The sequence below is a fragment of the Sus scrofa genome, chromosome 9 (assembly GCF_054392235.1).
Source record: "Sus scrofa isolate SSC_HxYL_T2T_F1_AM1 chromosome 9, Sscrofa_HxYL_maternal_Yorkshire_Landrace_v2.0, whole genome shotgun sequence".
Lineage (NCBI taxonomy): Eukaryota > Metazoa > Chordata > Mammalia > Artiodactyla > Suidae > Sus > Sus scrofa.
Window position 1 is genome coordinate 77,969,992 of NC_139391.1, and position 22,482 is coordinate 77,992,473.

General features: G+C 38.0%; 1 protein-coding gene across 3 annotated transcripts in view; it reads right to left on the bottom strand.

The window, feature by feature from the left end:
- CALCR (calcitonin receptor) overlaps positions 1 to 22,482 on the bottom strand; it is a 123,554-nt gene that overhangs the window by 19,559 nt on the left and 81,513 nt on the right. For all 3 annotated transcript variants that reach the window (XM_021102242.2, XM_021102244.2, NM_214354.2), the window contains 4 exon segments: positions 21,601 to 21,713; positions 18,858 to 18,949; positions 10,845 to 10,971; positions 777 to 930 (listed from right to left, as the gene is read on the bottom strand). In XM_021102242.2, the coding sequence (XP_020957901.1) occupies positions 777 to 930; positions 10,845 to 10,971; positions 18,858 to 18,949; positions 21,601 to 21,713 (486 nt within the window).

The following is a 22,482-nucleotide window of genomic DNA, read 5'->3' on the forward strand; positions in this document are numbered from 1 at the left end:
GACAGTGCGGAATAGCCCTCAGGGTCTTCCTTCCAGATGGAAGTTTCACAGAATGTGTTTTTAACCCAGAGCTTCCCCCCATCTCATTGCCCTATAATCTATCTGCTCCCCTTCCACCACTGGGAGCTGTTCTTTTAGCAGCCCTAGGGGAAGGGGAGCATTCTAGACAGTCCTCAAGAACCTTAACTTACTCAATTGGTACAGAAGTAGCCACATTTCAAACAATCCTACTATAAGCTTTTCAAAGCCATTGCCATGCACTATAATGCCAGGTAGGTTCCATTTGGATGCCCATGTGGTTATATCAATTGCTAGCTGGACTCCACTTCCTGAACTTTCACTGAGGAATCCTGCTGATGGACTATGAGGAAGGAACATTCTTGTGGAAGGGAAGTGGGGCCAGGATAGGCTAGGTACATAATTCAAAATGTGAGGTTCTTTTTTCTCTAGAAACAGGTGATAAACCAAACTGAAGAGGGTCTAATCAGATGGTCTCTCAATCAGGGCATGTTTTCTCTCGCATCTGTTAGCTGGGTTTGTTTCCTGAAGACATTCCCCTCCTCTACACTCACCCTCATGCTCAGCACAGTCTGTATGAACTTGTCAAACACTTCTACCAAGTTCTCACAGAGACTAAACCCCTGTCAGCAGCCGTGCCCCTCTCTCCTCAAAGGACCTGGGCCCCGACTCTTCTCTGAGACCAAGACTAGAAGAAGATTGTAAATATACAGACAGAGGTAAAGATGGCTCAAAACTCAACTGTGGAAAATACCTACCCCAGCCCAGGACATGATACCACCACAGGCGCTGTCCCTCAGCGAACACGGACACCACGATCAGAGTGTGAAGATAGACCCCCTCGCAGAGCATCCAGAAATAATTGCATGACATCATGTACTGGTGGAAGAAGTGCAGAACCTTGCAGATCGGCTGTTGGAAAGAAATGGAGATACTCAGTGGAAGACACTGGCAAGGGTTTGGCAACAGAGTGTGTGTGAAAATGAGCCAGAGTATCTGCATTCAGCCTGAAAGGCAGTTTCCTCAAGCATCTGTCAACACATGGCATCAATCAGAGTTATAGTGCATAGATTATATTACATATAAACCAACAGCCAACCAGAGTAATGGATGCCTAGTCCCCCAAATGTTCTTTTCTCGTTACATTCTGGTGACTTATATAGACTAGACAGGTTTATTTTCCTGCCATGTGTCTGAGACCCATTTTTGACAGAATCCAAGAACTTGTCACATGACTTCTATGGCCTTTATTCTATGACCAACGAGAAAAATAACACAGACATTGTTAATGTTTTCCTAGAGTTCACTGATCCATTAGTGATGTCTCCTCAGCAGTAAAAGAAAACCAGGTGATAAATTTCTCATATATGAGCCAGGAGCTATGTTGAGCTGAAATGAAGGGAGTGATTTTGCATTTGTGAAGGAGCCTTAGTTTCTATATTGCGATAGAAGTGTTTGGGGCTCAGAGATAAGGATGGCATCCCTGCTTAGTACTTAATACTGATGTGGGTTCCACATTTCTGGGGCAATCAGATTAACTGCCTATTGCTGTCTGTATAAAATAATCATTGCTTAAATTGCATCACAGAACACCCTAAATCATTTCCTAGTCACCTGAGAGTGGGGCTTGTTATCTGGGCACTATTGATGTTTTGCACTGGATAATAATTTTGTTGTGGGGGCTGTCCGGTGCACTGACTGGTGTTCAGCAGTCTTTCTAGCCTCTATCTGCTAGATAAACAAAGGTTTCCAGACATTTCGAAATGTCCCCCTGGGGAGCAAAACGGCCCTGGCTGAGGAACATTACCCTAGGTATTTAAATGTGCTTGACTCTAACAACAACAACAACTGAGTATTCAAGGCCTTATGTATTAGGGATGATTATTTGCATTAATATTTTACCAAATGCTTGGCTTTAAATTATGTTGCTCCTACTGCATTTTGGATCTGTCTGGATTTCAGGACTTCCTTTTTTATCAAGTGAGGTAGCCATAATGTTTCTTTCAGTACCACAGTAACCTTTTCAGGACCACTCATTTCTATTCAATGCATAGCAATAGTAATTCATTTACTGGGAACCTGATGTGCTGAGTCCTTTTAGGACCCACTGAACATAAAATGAAGCCAGGTGAGTCTATGGGAAAGCTGATAGTGCATTTTCAGAGACAGAATCAATCATTGATTCTGACCAAAGTGGAACAATAATGCAGGGACTTCAAAACATCAGGTAATCTACAAGCAATTTACATTTATCTTATAAAGGCATCCTTTTCCATCTGCTTACCTTTCTAATTGGGGTTATCTGATTTGATATTATGATTAGTTTGCATTTATTAAGCAAATATTTGCTATGGGCATGGGACACACAAACAAGGGAGTAAAATAAATTCACTTGATACCCTGGATTCATTTTAAAGACTATATATGTGAAAACACTATTTCTTCTAATCAAGGGTTCCAGAGTAGATGCTTTGGTGGCTGCCACCTGTGGAGGAAGAGGGCAAAGGTGATGGCCCAAGCAAAGAGGGGGCTCTGTGTCCTCCACAGAAGATTTGGCTGCACATTTTCTATGTAGTCAATCCTCATTAGTCACAGAAGTCATGTTCTAGCTGGCCAAATACAGTAGTATCCTAAGGAAAAAAGTGTGAGATGTTTTCTGTTTGGCTTTAAAAAATTTGGCAAGGGAGAATTAAAAATAAGAACCAACTATTTCTTTCTTTCTTTTTTTTTTTTTTTTTTTAATGGCCGCACCCATGGCATATGAAGGTTCCCAGGGTAGGGGTCCAACTGGAACCAGAGCCACAGCAATGCAGGATCTGAGCTGCATCTGTGACCTACACCACAGCTCATGGCAATGCCAGATCCTTAACCCACTGAGTCCAGGGATCGAACCCACAACCTCATGGTTCCTAGTTGGATTCATTTCCACTGCACCACAACAGGAACTCCCCAACTATTTCTTAAAGGACAATCTGCTAGACTTTGGTTAAAAACACATATGTTATTACTTAAAACTCTTTGATTTTTTCAAAATGGTAGCTCTCCTCTCTTGAAGGGAGAGGGGTATTTTGATACACAAAGAACTGGAAAGAACATGTGGCTTACATTTTCTTCTCTATTCCTTCGTACAGCCTACAAACTTGAGATGCCCTTTCATCTACTCCTTGACATTGAACTCTAAAGGGTGTGGGTGTGGCTTATTTATGGGAGCATGAGGTCTTGAAAGCAATGATGTTATAGTGAATCTCTCTCAATATATCCATTTCAAATGGAATAGTTTATAGTAGAGCTTCTCCAATTTCAGCATGCATCAGAATCACCGGGAGAGCTTCTTAGAACACAGATTCTTGAGCCCCAGGAGTAGAGATTCTGATTCAGGTCTAGTGTAGGGTCTAAGATTCTATATTTCTAGTAAGTGCCTGAGTGTTGTTGCTGTTGGTCTATGGGCCAATTTGAATGCATTTAGGGTACAGAGGAGTTTCCTAAGTACCTGACTCCTGTTTTGGTAACTTGCTGGTCTTCCAGTACAGATAATCTCAGTCATCAAAGAGCACAAGCTTCTTGTTCCTGCAGACTCACAATGCAATGGGAAACATCCCGACTCTGATGCCCACATACACTAAAACCTCATGAGGAAAAATTACAGAACTTTTTGTGAAGATGCCAGTATGGCTGATAAACTAAAGGGCAAAAGGCTCTCATATCAACTTGAAAACTGTCAACTGGTACAGTCTTTAAAGCTGGCTGAGTGAAGGAGAAAAATCCCCCAATCAGAAAGTCAGCATTAACTTTGTAGGAAAGTACTGCAGTCTTTCTCTAGAGGAATTTAAAGACACAACTTTTTCAATTAAATGTGAGTTTATCATGCAACCCTGAGCTGATTTCTGATAAAGCATCAGAGCAAATGAGCTTGGATCTGTGCAACTATAGTTGTAATTGGCATATTTAGAGGGGAAAAAGTCCTGGAGGGAAAAAAGTCCCATTTGCCATAAACACATCAGAAGATGTCCAAGAAATTGGCAAAGGAAACACTCTGGAAGTGTTCAGAAAACAAGGCCAGAGAAAACAGAAAACATTATGGGAAAAAAAAAAACTGCCAGAAATGTAGCGGGGGAATAAAAATTAAGTTTGCTACACTCAAAAGTCTTTCTCTATGTGGTATGATGAGGATATTATATCATTGGGGATTTTTAAGCCATAACTGATTTTTATATTCTCAAGCCAGACCCCTTTTGGTTATTTGTGATTTTAAAATCTCTGAGTATGTACAGTCTGCTTTTACACTTAGTTCTTTTGGATTTAAGCAGTAATTTCACACATGCTCTGAGTTTCCATATTTTCTATGCTATCTAACACAGAAATGAACCTGGGCACCACAGATGGAAAAATACATGTGCTTAAGGCCAAGACAATGGTAACAACTATAATATAAATAGTAATAGCTAACATTTGAGAGTTTTTATGTGCCAGACCCAATTTTATGGGTTTTAGGTGTACTAGGGTTCACTTAATTGTCTCAAAAAACTCTATTACCTCTCTCAGGAAAATTAGGCACAATGAGGTTAAGTAACTTGCCCAAGATTAGAATAATCTGTAAGTAGAAGAGTTATGTTCTGAGATCCTACGGTTCAGCAAGAACAGTGCTATAGTATTTGGAGCAAGGCACCTAAGCACAGCAAATACCAAACTGAGTATTGCTCCATAGCTTTCCAGCAACTAATCAACATACCCCAAGGGAATGTACAAAACTTCTAGCATCTCAATTGGAAGTTTTTGAGAATGAAAATAAATTTCTAAGAAGTTCTACATTAAATTCATAGCAGCCTTCTCCAAGCACGGCAAACCAGCTGCAGAGTTGAGATGGAGATTCACTACACAAACCATGCCACAAGATACCATTTTAGGTCACTAATTTCTCCTGCAGAAGTAGCACCCATATTGGTCGATGAGAGAAACTGGAAATTGGGTTGATATTTACAGCCATTTTAGGAATAAATTCTTCAAATCTATATGGGAAAGTGGTTGATTATAAATAATAAATTGTAAAAGGAATAAAGAAATCTGCTATTTTTGTTTTTTCTCTGCACCATATGATCTTGGTTAAAAGACCATTTATTGGTTTTGACAGGTAAGTGACCAGGATAAGGTACCTCCTTCTGTGATCAGATCTTGGCATTATTCTCCCTGTACTGTCCATCAAATCCATCATAATTTTTCCCTCTTAATCTAGGTCTTTCATAAGATACAAAAATGGATAATTCCAATATAATTTTATCTGCCATTGATCTCTCACCTCAGAAACTCTGATATCCCTGTCACCTACCTCACATTTATATCCCTCTCTCCCACCAGCCTCCTCTGGGCAGGGCAGAAGGAGTCCTGTTCCCACCCTGGGTTTCGTTAGCTTCTATGGCGTCACACTCCTGAGCATCCATTCCAAGCTGATCTTCCCCTGACTAGGATGAAGTTCTGCATACCCTGTTAGCTCAGTTGTCCTGAACAACTGAGACTTAGAAGAAATTCAGTCTGTTTTTCAGGACTTGGGATTATGTGACTTTACTTATAAAAGAGGCTATAGAAAATATGACCCCATCGTTTTGGCTTTTGGAAAAGGTGCAAAATGCTCAGGATCCCAGTAAAAGCCAATCTCTCTCTATTGTCCCTTTCAGACCCAGATAAAAAGTTCAGAGAGACATTTCTATCTAGAAAAAGACAAGTAAGTACACTGCCAGCTTCCTTTAGATGTAGCAAGAACAATGCTTTTAATTCTGTCTCTTGACTCTCTGTATGTAGATCACTGAATAAGCAGATAGAACCAGAAAATGAAATTTTAGGTATTATGGAAATGAAATGTTCAAATGACACAAATGACAATGGGCAATTTTCACATCACTCAATAAACTAAGCATCTATTTATTCCTTATTTATGCCATGAGTTATTCTGAGTTTAACTTTTTTTTTTTGTCTTTTTGCTATTTCTTTGGGCCGCTCCCGCGGCACATGGAGGTTCCCAGGCTAGGGGTCGAATCGGAGCTGCAGCCACTGGCCTACGCCAGAGCCACAGCAATGCCGCATCTGCAACCTACACCACAGCTCACAGCAACGCCGGATCGTTAACCCACTGAGCAAGGGCAGGGACCGAACCCGCAACCTCATGGTTCCTAGTCGGATTCGTTAACCACTGCGCCACGACGGGAACTCCTGAGTTTAACTTTTTAAAACAAGAATGTGAAGGAATGAGTTTCTCACCTTGGTTTTGCAGGAGAGGATCTGCCTACTCCCCCCACCCCCCAAAAAAAAAACTTCTAAGGGAAGAGATTGACTATTTTGATGGGAAAGGGACTATAAACCCATAGGGATTCCCTGCTGAGGAATGAGAACAGTTTTCTTTGGCCCCAACAAAATAAACCTTTACAGAAGTAGTGTGAAAGCATTTGAGATGATGCAGCTTTCTTTTATAAGAAATAACTTTCTTTTTAATATATCCCCTAGGGCGCTGGGAAGGAAAATATTTTTGCCTCCTAACCGCTGATTCAGTGACCTGAGAATTGGGTCAAAATGAATTAACAATCCACAACTCTGCCTTTAGTTTGCTTAAAAAAAAAATTATATATATATATATATATATTTATTTATTTAGAGAGACAGATGCTTGAATCACAGATAGATGAATAGATGAAGTACTGACAGATGTGCTTTAGTTTATGCCTTTGGTTATGTTTTTCAAGTTAGTTGCAACTTCAATCAATCAATATTTGTAGATTGACAGTGTCTATTAATTTCCCCCTTTCAAAAATTTCTTCTAACTTTTTTGGGGTCTGTCTCTTCTTTCTTGGGTTTTTCCTTTATGATCTCCATTCTTCTTGGCTAGGGAGGACCTTCATCTCATGCTTTCTGGAATGTCAGCTTTTCAAGAAAAGTGCAGTATTTTGAATAATTTAGAGTTATGTAAAATATCTGATTTTGCAGATGACTTAGTAATATGCTGATGACATAACTCTCAGTGTTTGGATGTTATTTTCTCTGTCTTTGTAGAGGTGGGGGACTTTCCAGCTGAGAATGATGGGGATTTTCTAATTAAACCTCTCCTAGTTCTTATTTATTCTCTGTATGTTCAAATATATTACAATAGGAAAAATTCCTTTATTCTTAATACCTGTATTTGTAGTTTCAAGTGCAATTTACTTTTGGGTAGGAAAGGATCCTCAGGAAACTGGACTTCTATATAGCATTTATAGCAGAATATGCATTTTCAAGGTCAGATACAATGTTTAAGACCTATGTCTCTCTCAGAAATAACAAATAAGCAGTCTCAAGGATGAAGAACATATATCTACTTGAGCACCCTTTCCTGCGCTCTCTTAAACTAATTTTGCCATGCCTCAAGAGAGAGCATCCTATGTTTGTATGTGGAGGATTAGATAAGAGATATACAAAAATCTCATTGGAAAACAATGACTGTGATCGAATAGAGAGAGAACTTAAAATGAATGACCTAGGTTTTTTTCTTTTGGGCCAAGTGCATGCATCATCATTTACAAACATGAATTAATGTTTGTCTCCGTGGTCAATTCTCTCTCTCTTTTTTTTTTTTTTTTTGCTTTTTAGGGCCTCATCTGTGGCATTTGGAAGTTCCCTGGCTAGAGGTCGAATCAGAGGTATAGCTGCCAGCCTACACTGCAGCAATACATGATCGGAGACATGTCTGGGACCTACACCACAGCTTACAGGCAAAGCCGGATCCGTAACCTACTAGTAACCTACTAAGTGTGGCCAGGGATCAAACCCCATCCTCATGGAGACTGGACAGGTTCCTTACCACTGAGCCACAACAGGACCTTCCTAGTCCTTCATTTTTAGTCTTTACTATTTATATGTATTTGGTTAAAGGCATGTGTTTCCAAATTTTGTTTTAGGGAAGAAACAGACATTTGGAAATTGCAGTGTGCTCATGCACTATGACACTCCCCGTTTACCAGTGTGAGTGGGCTGTGACTGGTGGCTTATTCTATTTGAACCTCAGAGGAAAGGAGGTCTGAAAATTCTCATTCAGACACACAGAAAAAAATACCCAGATTTTTTGTTCCTTTGTTTTCTACTAACAAACACACACACACACATACTTAAGAATAGGTAAATAAATGACTGAGCCTCATGTATATAGCTGCAAAACATAAAGGAAGCTGTTTCCATGTGGGGCTTGGCACATTCCTAGGAATTGTGAAGATAATGTCATAAATAGATATTTCTCCCAAATGGCATGAATTTAGTTCAGCCTGAAGACTAAACTTTGAGTTTGGGGTGCTCAATAAACATTTGATTGACTGAATGAAATTTTACCTTTCGAGAGTTTCAGTTTTTTTCCCCTAGGAAATTTGCTCTTTCATAGCAAATTTCCAAGCCTGTTAGGTTAAAAATATACTGATTAGGAGAACCAGGTGTTAGTCATGCTATAAAGATAAGCTTCTTTCCGGTTTTTCAAATTTCTATCACTTTGACAATGTCTAATTGTGAGGCAGCCATGCCCATTCCTTCATATGCAGAAGAAAGCTTCCTATTAATTTCTTTGGCTCCCCTATGCTCACATTCACATTCTCCCAGGGAATCAGCTGCATAGTGGCTAAGCCAGGTCCCCAGGTACTTGCTTAGAGGCTTTCTTAAAGGTTTCTAGGCAGTAGGGGGGCTTCAGGGTGGAGCTGGGTTGCTTGTTGGTGGCTAGGAGGCAGCCTGTGCTCAGTCACTGGCAGTGTGTATATAGACGTATCTGTCCCTAAAATAGTCTATGGAAGCAAAAACATCCACCAACGACAATTCATGAGACTAAGAGCAATGAACAGAGTAACGGATTGGTTGGGAAAACCATGAGCAGAGACTGAGCGAGCTAGCCCAAGGGCAAGGGTTAGCTGTAACCTTATGAGCAATTGCTTGTAATATCATGCCCGTGGAAATTTTTTAAAGATTTAGGCTTCTTTGGGACTCTGGGATAACTTCTTGGAAGTAAGCAGGGAGGTTTTTATTACTCTCATTTGATGGATAAAGTAAAATGGCTTTTATAATTTAAAAGGCTTTTACATTTTAAATTTAAATGGCTTTTACAGTTTTTCTGAGTGAACTTGGAAAAGCCCTGAATTTATGCTATTTCAAGAAGTTAACTGGTTTAATATGATCTCATAATGGATGAGGAGCCCCCTTTAGTCTAGCAGCCAGAGAGTGGGCTGGAAGCATGATATATAGGTGTGAGGACCCCCTTCCCCCAACAGAGATAGGAGAGAATCTATCCAAGAATTTACAAAACCTCATAATTTGACTGAGCATTGCTTCCGGGTTGGTGGGCTGGTTACTTAATGAGCAAAGAGCCATTTCCTGGCCTACTTTGTATAGATAGGAACTTTCTCAGGGTTTCCACACTTGATGGGAAATGGTAGACCCCAATTTGAGCTTTCTTTGCTGAGATATTCTTAGTGGCTTTCACCTCTGTTTGAACTTAGTGTGGGTCAGCTTCCCTAATGATATGTAGTGTATGTGTGCAATTATGGAGAGCCATCACTTTGAAATGCTGAGCCACTGGCTTTAAGAACAACCTTCCTAAGGAACTAACTCAGGATAATCAAGAGCACCAGGTAGTCCAAGAAGACAGGATGGGCTTCTCTGTAGGAGGGTCTGGAATTGAATCTCACCTCTATCCATCCACAGTGCAGAGGATGTGTGTCTTTCCTGAGCCTCAGTTTACTCAATTAATAATGGAAACAATATTCACCCTTTGCTGGGGGCTTATGAGGGTCAAATGACATGATAAGACTTTTATTAAAAAAAATTAGTTGACATGAAAAAAGAAAACTCATCAAGGTAAACCCATTGTCCACCTCAGATAGAACTCTGTCTCAGATAACAGATGCCATGATTCAAAAAGACGGATCATAATGGCTTTCTGGATGTATTCACACTGCAAAAATTAGTAACACTGTGGATCCATTAGAAGCCAAATTAAGCTGCTTTCCCATGCCACACCACTGTCACACAGGATGCACGCTCTGGGCAGATTTCACACATTTTTGTCATTGGGTTGGCAGAGCTGTCAAATGCCAGTTTTGAGAGATGAGGCTATCTACATTTGCTTGCATAACATCTTTAAGCAGAGAAACAAAAAATGAAAATATCCTCTGGCCATTCAATGTGTGCTAGGTAACTTCTGTTTGTGCTTCCTAATTAGCTCTCTCCCCAGCTCCTGGGCCTGGAAAAACTGTTCAACACATGCACATCTCCTGACAGGCTCCCTTGCCCTCTGGTTTCTGGTTGAGCTCAGTTAATGTAGGCCATCGGCAGAAACTAGGAGAGGACAGTGAGTGAATGAAGGATTTTGAACCTCTTTCAAAGTCAGGCAGACATAAGACATGAGAAAATTTATATGAATCACTGGAATAAATGCATATTCTCACGGCTGAAAGTAACTGGCCCCAAACCAGTCTAGCACCAGGGGGATGAACATCTAAACACACCTGTACCCCATCAATGACACTGGGGCCATGGTAAAGCCCCACTTTAGTACACCTAGTATACATGCTCAGTGAATTTCCCATTGATGGAAGTAAATTATTGATTCAAAACTCATGATTTACTTATTGCCAGCCCTTTACTATAGCACATAATGATTACTTCCATTAATTACACAGAAATGAGATGCCTTGCTTAATGTAAAAGTCAACTATAAAAGTAAATATGATTTCATATGTACATAGATGCTTAAGTGAAACAATAACACCACATTCACTGTTTATAGATATAATATCCTTAATAATAAAATTAAAAACAAATCATGCCGTACTTACCGGATCCCTTTTCACCAGCTCTCCGTTGGGCACGATCACAACCAGGTGGACGATGATGATAATAGAATTCAGAACGTAAGTCAGAAACATGTTCTTGTGCAGAGTCACCCGTTGGCAGCTAATGCTCCTGGTAGGATAAAGTAAAGCATTAAATGGCGCTAAAAGGTTAAAGTACCTGCCGGGGGGAAAAAAAACCCAACTCGGGTAATACTTTTAGTATTTTTCTTGAGCAACAGAGGAAAGAATAGAAGTAAGTGAGGCTGGTCCCATCTTTAAGACTCATTACTACCTTTATGCCTGATTTTTATTTTTTTATTTTTCTCATTTTTATTGTTTTAATAATTTGTAAAATAAATTAATAAATTTTAAAAATAATTTTTATTTTTCTACTATAGTTGATTTACAGTGTTCTGTCAATTTTCTACTATACAGCAGTGACCCAGTCTCTCTCACACACACACACACACACACACACACTTTTTCTCACATTATCCTCCATCATGCTCCATCACAAGTGACTAGATTTAGTTCCCAGTGCTATACAGAGGATTCTGTCTGATTTTTAAAGACAGTTTTCCAGTCACAGTAGCTCATAGTTTTTAGTTCTCAGGGTGACTTCCCATAATAACTAAAAGCATGATAAAAATCACTTTTAATTCTAACAAATGTCATAAAATTGAGAAGGACTTTGACAAGAGAAACCATTAGCATTTAGAGTTGTGCTTCAGATGAAAAGTTGACTGCCCATTGATGTAACTTGGCAGAAACTGAGTGGCAAATGGGATAACAGAGCCTGAAGTCAGAACCAAGGTCACCTAATAGCCTAACTGAACCCATGTCCTTGGCCCATCACATACACAGACTTTATTAAGTCTCCCACCATCCTTCTCTTTCACCATTTCTTTTAACATCTTATTTCTCATATTCCAACTGGAATCACCTCTATGCTTCCTCTTTTCCATGTCCTCCTGATGGTGGAGTTCAGACACAGGCAGAGAATTCTAAAGAGGTTCAAATCTGATTTCTTGCTGAGACAGAGTATGGTTTTGGATCTGGTACCTATCCAAGTGCACTGCTTGTTGGCATGGTCATTTTCCCCCTCTGGGGTACTGGACAATTTGCTGAATTTTCCCTTCCTTTCTCCTCCATTTCATAAATGTGTACATATGCGTCTGTATGAATGTTCACATAAACAGTACTGTGAATATCCTAGCTCACTTTTTGATGCCAATGGAGAGAGTCTGCAGGATAGGCTATAACAAAATTGGAATGATTATTCTACATGGATAAAAATCTTGTTTACCATATTGGATTTGGTCAAAAAATGTTTAGCATAATGTGAGAACTTTAGTATTAACATTAAGTTTATGATACCAACGATTGCTTATGGCAACTATTCCTAAAAAAAAAAACACAAAAAAAAACTTCACAGAATAAAGCTAGAATCCCTGGCATTTTGACAAGAAAATTCTGGAGGAGAAATGAAACATGCTTCCCTTTCTGACTTAATTCACTTAGTATGAGTGTCTCTATTTCCATCCACATTGCTGCCAATGGCATTATTTCGTTCTTTTTTTATGGCTGAGTAGTATTCCATTGTGTATATATATACCACATCTTCCTAATCCAATAATTTGTTAATGGACATTTGGGTTGTTTCCTGGATTAGCAATGAGATGCTGCTGTGTAGCACTGGGAACTATGTCTAGTCACTTATGATGGAGCATAATGTGAGAAAAAACAATGTGTATATGTACGTGTAACTGGGTCACCATGCTGTACAGTAGAAAAAAACTGTATTGGGGAAATAACAATTAAAAAAATAAAAAAAAAGAAAATGCTTTCCTATATTTTCAAATCAAAGGAAAAGGAGTTGTCAACTGTCTGTAGTCAAAGGTAAGCCAAAGCAATGAGGGCATCTGTTAGAGCCTATTTTGATTATTGCAGCTACATTTTTCAACTTTTCAGGAAGCACAAGCACTAGTAAGCAGTTAATACAGAATATTTACAATCCTCAACTTGTTGACCAGGGGTAGAATATAGGATGTGGCCAATGGTAAAGATGGGGTTTAGAGAAGAACTTTCTCTTTCTCTCTCACACACACTATCATGTATTATTTTATGTAGCAGCAGAAAATTTTGTTAAATAAACTGAACCTAATTGGTTTTATAATAGTACTATAAAAGTAGGATGCAAATTAAAAAGTCTTTAAAAAGGAAGAACTATTTATGTGAAACATCATGCTCATTTATACTGTATAAACTCTTCCATAAAGCAACTGTTAAACCTGTGACCTGCCGTTTTTCATATAGTCATAATAGCACTTTATAATTCTTCTCACTGGGAGGCAAATATCTGTGGTCCTATTACTGGATTCATCCTGGCTTAAACCAATGACACTTGACATCATGCAGAACTAAGGAGTGTAGCTGAATGCAACATTCAGTGTTATTCTTCTCCTGCCTGATTTTCTTTGGATTGGGTAGAGTTCAATAATCTGTCGACAGATGTTAGCTTAATGTTCAGTCTCCTGGGTAAACCAGAACCGCTGTGAACAAAATACACCTCCTTCCTCCTCCAGCTTACTCTCGGACCCTTGCGCCCTTCTTTTATTTTTCTTAACACGTGCCGCCTCCTGTCATATATTTGTTTATTGTCTGTTATTTTCCCTCACTAGAAGTGCTAAAAGAATTTGTCTTGTGTACCTAGGATAGTGTCTGCCATATGGTAGGACATAATATTCTTTTTTTGCATTAAAAATCTTTATATAATAGTAATTTTCTTCTTTGAACCATGACCACAAAACAGTTTTCTAGTACATCAGAGAATTACATTAAATGCTAGATGATCTCACATTTTATGCTTTGTATTATACTGAACATTTTCCAGATACTTGTTATATATTAACATTGGACATTATCCTATTGTTCAACATTAAAAATCCATATATGATACTGAATACTCTATAATATACACAATGAAAAGATGATGGTTTAAACTGGGTAATCTATTAGGTTCCAAAGGAAGAATATGACTAATAGATGCGTTTCTATTTCTTGAACATTTCAATATAATTTCTGCTTATTGAGTTTTAAAAATTTTATTACACTTACTCAATGACATTTACACTCAGCTTTTTGAAGCGAGTTAAAGGTACTTTAAGTTTATTAAATTTGTTTCAATAATCCAATACATATTACTGTGTACCCACTATGATTACAACTTTCTGGTAGATGCTTGAGAAAGACAGCTTCTACTTTCAGAAAACTTAAATAACGATTTACTCTTATTAAGATAAATGTTTTAAGAGAGAGGTATAGGATGCTCAAGAGAATAAACTAAACTTAAGTAATTAGGTGTTTAATTGTTCTCAGTGCAAACAGCCTGTTGCATGAATGAACGTGACAGAAGCAGACATTTTCCTATCAGACCTGAAATGTCTTTAATATAAATAGCATGAACCTGATTTTAGCTATACTTTATTCCTCTTGATAAAAAAAAATGGCATTTATATGAACAGGACATTGCCTACTCTGAGTGACAAGGAACCATCAGTCCTATAGATTCTCCAGGAGAGGGAGGATAGGACAATATAATCTACTGTCTTGGCCCAATCAAGGTACCATTCACATGTGAAGGAGAAAGAACGATTTACTTCTGTATAAATCCCAAGACATCATACTGTAAGGCTGAAGCTAGATGTCATTTTCATGGTTTTAGTTTACTTGATATTATTTCACATTAAAAAATTTGTTTTAAATTATTGCTATCCTATGTATATATGTGTATTTATAGAAGGGGGGGATCTAGAAGTTGTATGAAAAGGTATTTAGTATTTGCCTTGAGTTTTGCAGACTGTAGAAATTATCCATCCATTATAAATATATGACATAGAGAAACAGGGGATACTGAGCGAGTAGAAGAGGAATCAATATTCCCGTTGGAGGTCCCAGTGGAAACCTTCCTTTTTGCTAATGTAGCTAATGTTATGTAAAGTAGACAATGAGGCAATGAGGACACTCCTTTCAACACACACCTCTATTAACTATCAGGCAGGAGTAACTGATATTCACAATATTTAACAATCAGCAAGGCATGGGTGTTTTTGACAAGCAGTCAAAATGGGTGTTTAATGTTCTATTATTGGACTTAAGAAAAAACAGTGAGATGTTTTCAGTATTTAGAATTCTACTGTAGAAATGTAAATTAATAAACTGCAGATGGAAGTGATGGGTGGGATAAGCAAATCTACTGCACACCTGCTTCAATGGTTAGGAAGCACAAATGTCCATTTATGTGACTTCATCAAGCCAGTCTTCTCTAAGGATTTACTTGCCATAACTCTGTTATTGACATTTACTCTGGGCATGCTAGTAATGAGAAATCTTGATGGACTGATTCGATGTTTCTGTTTAATTCCTCTCTATGGCATTGCTCCTAACTAATTTTTCCCTGCAAAGATCCTAAGCCAAATATCATCCTAAAGAGGCTGTCTTCAACCTTCAACTGGTGGCCCAGAAGTAACCTGTCTATCACCCTGAACATTATTTTAACTCTGCCGCTTTGTACAGTTAAGATCTTTAGTATTGCCTTTTCTATGATTTAAATCACTGAAAAATTTTTGTTGTTTTGTTTTTTTGTTTTTTCTAGGGCCGTACCCACGGCATATGGAGGTTCCGAGGCTAGGGGTCTAATCGGAGCTGTAGCAGCCAGCCTACGCCACAACCACAGCCATGTGGGATCTGAGCCACCTCTGCAACCTACACCACAGCTCATGGTAACGCCGGATCCTTAACCCACTGAGCAAGGCCAGGGATCGAACCCTTAACCTCATGGTTCCTAGTCGGATTCGTTAACCACTGAGCCACGACGGGAACTCCTAAAATAGCAAAGACTTTATATACATTGCTACATTCATTTTCCAACAGCACAGGAAGCATGATTCTTATTTGTTTCAGGGTTACATAGTTCTGCCTTTTATCTTTTCCTGCATGCTTAGAATAAAATCACATTAAGATTAGAGGTATGCCTTAATGATCTCATTGAGTAATATCCCAGGATTTTTTAGCAAGGTATTGGTAATTCCACAGCCTCCCATATATTTAATAAGTTTAAATTCCTCTGCAGGCCTTCCTGGCCTGCTGGTTCAAGGAGAACACCTGCAGGGTTATTCTTTTTTATAGATTCTAGAAGGCACATCTTAGGACTTTAGAGATTTCAATGGGATGATTATGAATGGGGCATTAGGTCTCAGAAGTGAAGCTGGGTATAACTTCTCATTTTAGTTTCATGAAAGTTTTATGAAATTCATTATTTGGATTTTGCAAAATAACATAACCCTGGGCATGAAGAATTAAGCAAGGGAGTGATGGTGATTTCTTGCTCAGGTTTCAGGCAGATGATATCATTTAAGTCCATAAATTATAAAACATACCATCATAATGTGAAGTAAATATCACAAGGGTGATGTTCAATGTTTGAAAAAAAATCTGGGAAAATATTTCCAATTACAAGATAGAATCCAGATTGACCAGAGTTATTTGGTCTTTTATTTCCATAGTACTTTTAATAGTTCTGAAATTCAAATATAAGAAAAATGTGAAGAATCAGAAATGTATTTCAGAGCAACAGATGGCCTTGATATTTTTAGTTTGGGCAGATTTACACTAAGATTAAGAACAGGTATAAAAATTAGACATGACTTCTTTTGGATTTGAATATCTAGCATGTGTGCTTTTTGTAGCCCAGTCATCTCTTACTGTGGGCGCCTTGGAGAACCAGCTATTTCAATTTCTGTCTTTTTATTGTTATATTCAGATTGTAACTCAATGCAACTTGTTTTTCCTCCTAAGACTTAAGTAGCTGTTTGGTAGGTTCTTGAAACAGAGACAATAAAGGCAAAATTGGTGCTTCCTAGACAATATGCCCCTATACTCACTCAAGGATTTTACCAGATGAATCTTGTTTTAGAGACTAACTGGAATTGAGAAATATTTCACTTCATCTATGTGCTAAACTTTTAAACACACATCATTAGTAGCTTAATAGGGAAATGATCATTGAAAGAACGTTCTTATTTTCTTTGCTGATTTGGCTCTTATACTCAACACTTATTTAAGTGACTGGAGACATAAAGACTAAGAAATGCCCCCTTGACATTTTTCTTCATCTTTCAAGTCCTGCATACACTTATTATTTGCACTATTACAAACTTGGGGCTTTTTCTTTCAGTTTTCTTATGGTTATATTTTTTTTAAAGTTCAAAGATTAGACTTTTTAACCAAAGTTGTGTAAGAGCCATGATGTGATACATTTATGCACTGTGGTCAAGTGTGGCCGAAAAATGAACAGATATTCAAAGATTATTCAAACCATGGGTTTACTCTGCTCTATTCTGATCATTACAGAGGAAAAATTATTCTGTTCTAACTCTAGTAATTAAGTCCTCTTGTCTTACTGCTTTATCAGTCTTTTTCCTGTTAGACCACAGGCGGAAAGAGCATATTCTCTGCTTATTTATGTTATTACTTGCTATTCAGTTAAAATATTGATATTCAGTTATATTGCTTAGTCCACATAAGAATTTTGATTATAGAAGATGAAGACATAATATATAATTAAGGCATAAGTTATACACAGAGATTAAATACAGGATCAAGGAAAAAAAATAATCATTGTGTAAAGGGTGTGTTTACAGGTATTTTCCTCTAGACTAAATTTTCTCTAGTATAACCATGGAAATATTTTAACAAAAGTCGAATTAAGATTCTTTATTCTATATATGAACCACTATAAATTTAATTACATACCACATCTTTTAAGTGTGGAAACTTATTTTCAGTCTGTGTCTATGAGCTTTTTTTCATCATTTGTATGCTATCTAAAAAAAGTGTAGTGGAAGGAAATACCATGGCACTGTAGAAGTTAGAATTTTCATGAAAGAGTAATTTATGCCTCCTGCCTTTGATTTAAAGAAATGACACTAAATTTAGAACCTGTTTTTAGGACCAAATTTAATATATGTCACTACCTCACCTACACTGTAGTCACTCTTGAAAACACAGAATCAATGTTTAAAATCTCATTATAAAATCAGTATCTGTATCAACTTAATCACTTTGCACAGATAATGCAATCATATAGACACAGCTTCAGAACAGAAACTCTCGTTTCAGTTAACAGTGGTAGGGTTATAAGAGCAAGAAACTGCCTTTGCCAATAGGCCCCCTTCTTCCAGAGATTACTCTGGCTGAGTGAGTCAAGGCCAAAAGAGACTTCCTTTTCTGGCTGAATACAGTCATGGCCTTACCAGCCCCACCTCTCTTCTAGCGAATCCACTTACAGTATAGCTCATAATAAGCAAGGTATGCTTGAACTTGTGGCTATGGCCTCCATATTTTATTTCATTAAAAAAAATTTTATTTTATTTTATTTCCTCATCTGTGGCATATGGAGGTTCCTGGGCCAGGGGGTCAAATTAGAGCTGTAGTTGCCAGCCTACACCATAGCCACAGCAACACCAGATCTGAGCTGCATCTGTGACCTATACCATAGCTCACAGCAACACTGGATCCTTAACCCACTGATCGAGGCCAGGGATTGAACCTGCGTCCTCATGGATGCTAGCTAGTCAGATTCATTTCTGTTGAGCTGCAAGGGGAACTCCAATGGCCTGAGTGAGGGTAAAAGAAAGGATTCTTTCCTCAATACTTCATGGAAATTTAGCCATGGTAGATGCAACTTTACCATGTTAATACAGAGTATTTATGGACTTATAGGACTATTTTATTTAGGAGGCATATGGCCTTTGAAAATTATATTAATCCATCCTATTTTCCTCAAAGATAGGGCTAAAGAGTATATTTTAATTTCACTTTTCTTGCTACTTCATGACTCCCAATGTTACATGTCCTGTAATTTGCAGACTTTCCCCCGTCCAATACTTACAGTTTACCATTTATTTTAGTACCTAAGAGAAGAAAATAAAAAGCAGATGCTGTAAGTGCACTTACCTGAGAAACATGAAAATCCCCAGGGAAATCAGCAAGGTCAAAATCGACAAAGAATGACCCACAATAGCCAAGTAGTACAGAATGTACGCATTCTGGAACAAAAACAACAACAACGAAAGTTAAAAAAATACTTGAATAAATTATTATAGAAGAGGGAAAGGTTTCTATTTTTAAACAGTGTAAATCAACAACTGTTTTCTCCTTTAAAAAAAACTACTAAAATGATAAATAATTCAGAGAATTAAATTATACTGAGTTATAAATTAGATTAGCAAATTAACTATTATAAGACTATCAGCTATACTAGAATAGGCATGACTTCATAGGTCAGTCACTTCACTTACAGAGACCACAGTAGTCCTCGCCTGTAGAATCATTTTGTTGCACTACATGATTTTTAAAGCAACTATATGCCACTTGTAAGAAACACCATTTAATACAGGGATATAGAAATGCTAGCTATGAAAGGATGAGAAAAGATGGTCCAGGAGAACATAACTATAAGAAAACTGATGTGCTATAAATCCAGCAATGCTAAATTTCTATGCACCTAATACTATAAACTCAAACCACATAGAACATAAAGTAAAAACTGACGACAACTAGTAATCAACAGAATGAACACAATGATAAAGAAATCAAGCTATAGAAGGTTTCAACTACATGATCAACAAGTTTTACTAATTTACATATAACATTGCACACATCTGCAAAATATCCATGCTTTTCAAATGCACAAAGAATATTTATCTAAATTGACATACACTAGTCAGGAAAGCAGATTGTAACATTTCAAATAATTAATATCTTAAAAACCGTCTTCACTGACCCTAATAGTCTAGAAATCATTAATAAAAAGATAACTTAAAATCCACTCTCATATTGTTGAAAGTAAACAGTATATATGTAAATAGACACCCCATCAAAGAATTCACAACGACATACCAAAACTTTCAGGACACAGATTAAGCTGTACATAGAGGGAATTTTAAAGAGTAAAATGTATATACGAGCAAAGAAGATTGAAAATCAGTGACCTAAATTTCTTTCTTTCTTTTTCTTTTCTTTTCTTTTTTTTTTTTTGCCTTTTTAGGGCCATACCCACAGCATATGGAGGTTCCCAGGCTAAGGGTCTAGTCAGAGCTACCGCTGCTGGCCTATGCCACAGCAACATCAGATCTGAGCAGCGTCTGCGACCTATACCACAGCTCACAGCAACGCCAGATCCTTAACCCATTGAGCGAGGCCAGGGGTTGAATCCAAAACCTCATGGTTTCTAGTCAGATTCGTTGCCACTGCGCCATGATGGGAACTCCCTAAATTTCTATCTAAAGAAATTAAAAAGTGTAAAAGAAAGGAAACTGAAATGATAGAGAACTCAGATATATACTGAATGGATCAAAGACAAAACGTAATTATTAAAAAAAATTTAGATACCTTGTGCAAAGAATTTTAATCATTATGTTAGGTGCCTAGAGGGGAACATTCATTTTTAAAATACTTCTTTATTTCCTTCTCAGCTGTGGCCAGAGTGTGTGACGAGGTCAAATATGGCAGCATTGAGAATTATTTATTTGGATTTGCACTCTTTCTGACAATTAACGAGGTTACAATTTTTTTTCCTGTAAAATCATAATCAGCATTCATTCAGGAAATCCCTCACTCAATGGCATGTCATTTCAATTAGACCTTATTAAATAAATAGCTCTAGGATGTAGACATGTGTCTGATTCTCAGGGGTGACCTAGCAATTTGAGAAGCAGTAACTGGCTCTGGTACCCTCAGCCTGTGCCTGTGATGAGATGCCTCGCTCTAGTTAACTGGTCTCTGAGCTGTCTATTCATCTTGTTTGTTTTTAATTGTTGTTTATTTTGTTTTTAATGAAAGGAAAAATTCTGATACTCCCAAAGTTTTTTGAAGGAAACAAAAGCACTGCTGTGCTTGTAGCTTCCAACTTAGTAATGATTTAGTATACAGGCCTATCTTTGAGGGAAACCATAGGTTTCTCTTACAGCCATCAGGGTTGCTCAGAGATGCCCTGTGTGGCTAAACACTGACCAGGTGGTTTCTCCCAGCTCTGTGGGGGGGAGGAGGCCTGTCATAGATGTAGTGATCTTTTCTGATTTCTGATGCATCCTGTGTCACCCCCCGACCTTGGCTTAAATGTTTCTAAGCAGAGATAATATTAAAAATATTTAACAGCCATAAGACGTAAGTAGTAACAAGTCAGAATGGACTTCCACTGAAAATAACCAGTGACACCTCTATCAGTGGACTGGCTGGGAAGCCCTATTTTAAGGGTTCCTTCCAGGTTTGAGAGTAAAACTGTCATGGGCATCTCACGACAGGGCCAGGGCAACTGTTAGCTTGTGACTTGTGGAGAAATCTGTCGTTGCAGAGCTCTTCTAGGAGAAGGGAGATGTTAAGGGATTCCTGGAGATGCCATCTAATGTCTGGCATTGTAGGGAATCCCATCATTTGATCCATGGACACCATTCCCCTTGCTGTAAAGAGCCTGATTCCATATGCTTATGGGACACTCACTTACTGCGTGCCAATCAAGATGTAAAACATTTTCTCAAATGCCACTTCATAGAGTCCCCAGGACCTGCAGGTCACTATCCGATTTCCTGCTATGAAATAGGCTGGCTTCCTTATGGCAGGTGTCCTGCAGTTAGGCATATGTTTCCATGTAGAAGCAATGGCGTTCTCAACCCATACTGAAATTTGAACAAGAACCTACCTGCAGTTTGTCAGGAGTGAAAGCATTGCACATAGTGTAGTTGGACCAGGATATGTTGCTCTCAGGGTGTCGATACCAATCCCCGTCTTCACCACAGTACTTGGTAACTTTTTCTGTTAGTGAAACAAAACTTATTACCACCTCAAAATCACAAGAAGGGAAAACAGTCGATTAAAGCTTGAAAGCCATTCCCCAGTGTTAATCACTTTATAGATCTGAATGTGAGTATAGTCAAAGGAGACTACAATAAGTCAGGTGTTGCAGAAGATGTTTTACTATGTGTTGCTTCAATTTAGCTTCAGCAAAGCCATGTAAAGCAGATGCCGTTATTTCCATTTTACAAACAGGAAGCAGACAGTGAGAGAGGTTATGGAGTTTGAAAAGTCACTAGATAGTGGGTGAGCTAGGATTTAATTCTAGGTCTGTCAGACTCCAAATCACTACACACCTTATATCTCACATATATTTTTAAGACATTAAATTTCTGATTTTAGATAGGAACTATGTGAGAAGAGCAAGACCATACTTTTCATTTATATGCAATGTTTATTTATTAGATTGACTGTACGAAACAGCAGTTTTTGTGGGTCAAATGGTCAAACCTTGGAAATTTCGTACAGATAAATCTGATAGAACAAAGAAGTCCCAAACTAAGGGAAGTATCAAGTCATTTTTATGACTCTCCAAAAGACTGCATTTGAATTGTCTCTGTTCATACTGCAAAGAAAATATTAGGGATTCATAGATTTAGCACTCATTTTTACTTCTTTAGCCATCTCTTAAGTGATAATGAAAGGCGCTGGTTCAGCTGGATAGGAAAGTTAAGGATCTCTTTTATTGCTGTTGGCCAGGCCCTGTGCTAAGCACTTTACAGTTATCTTA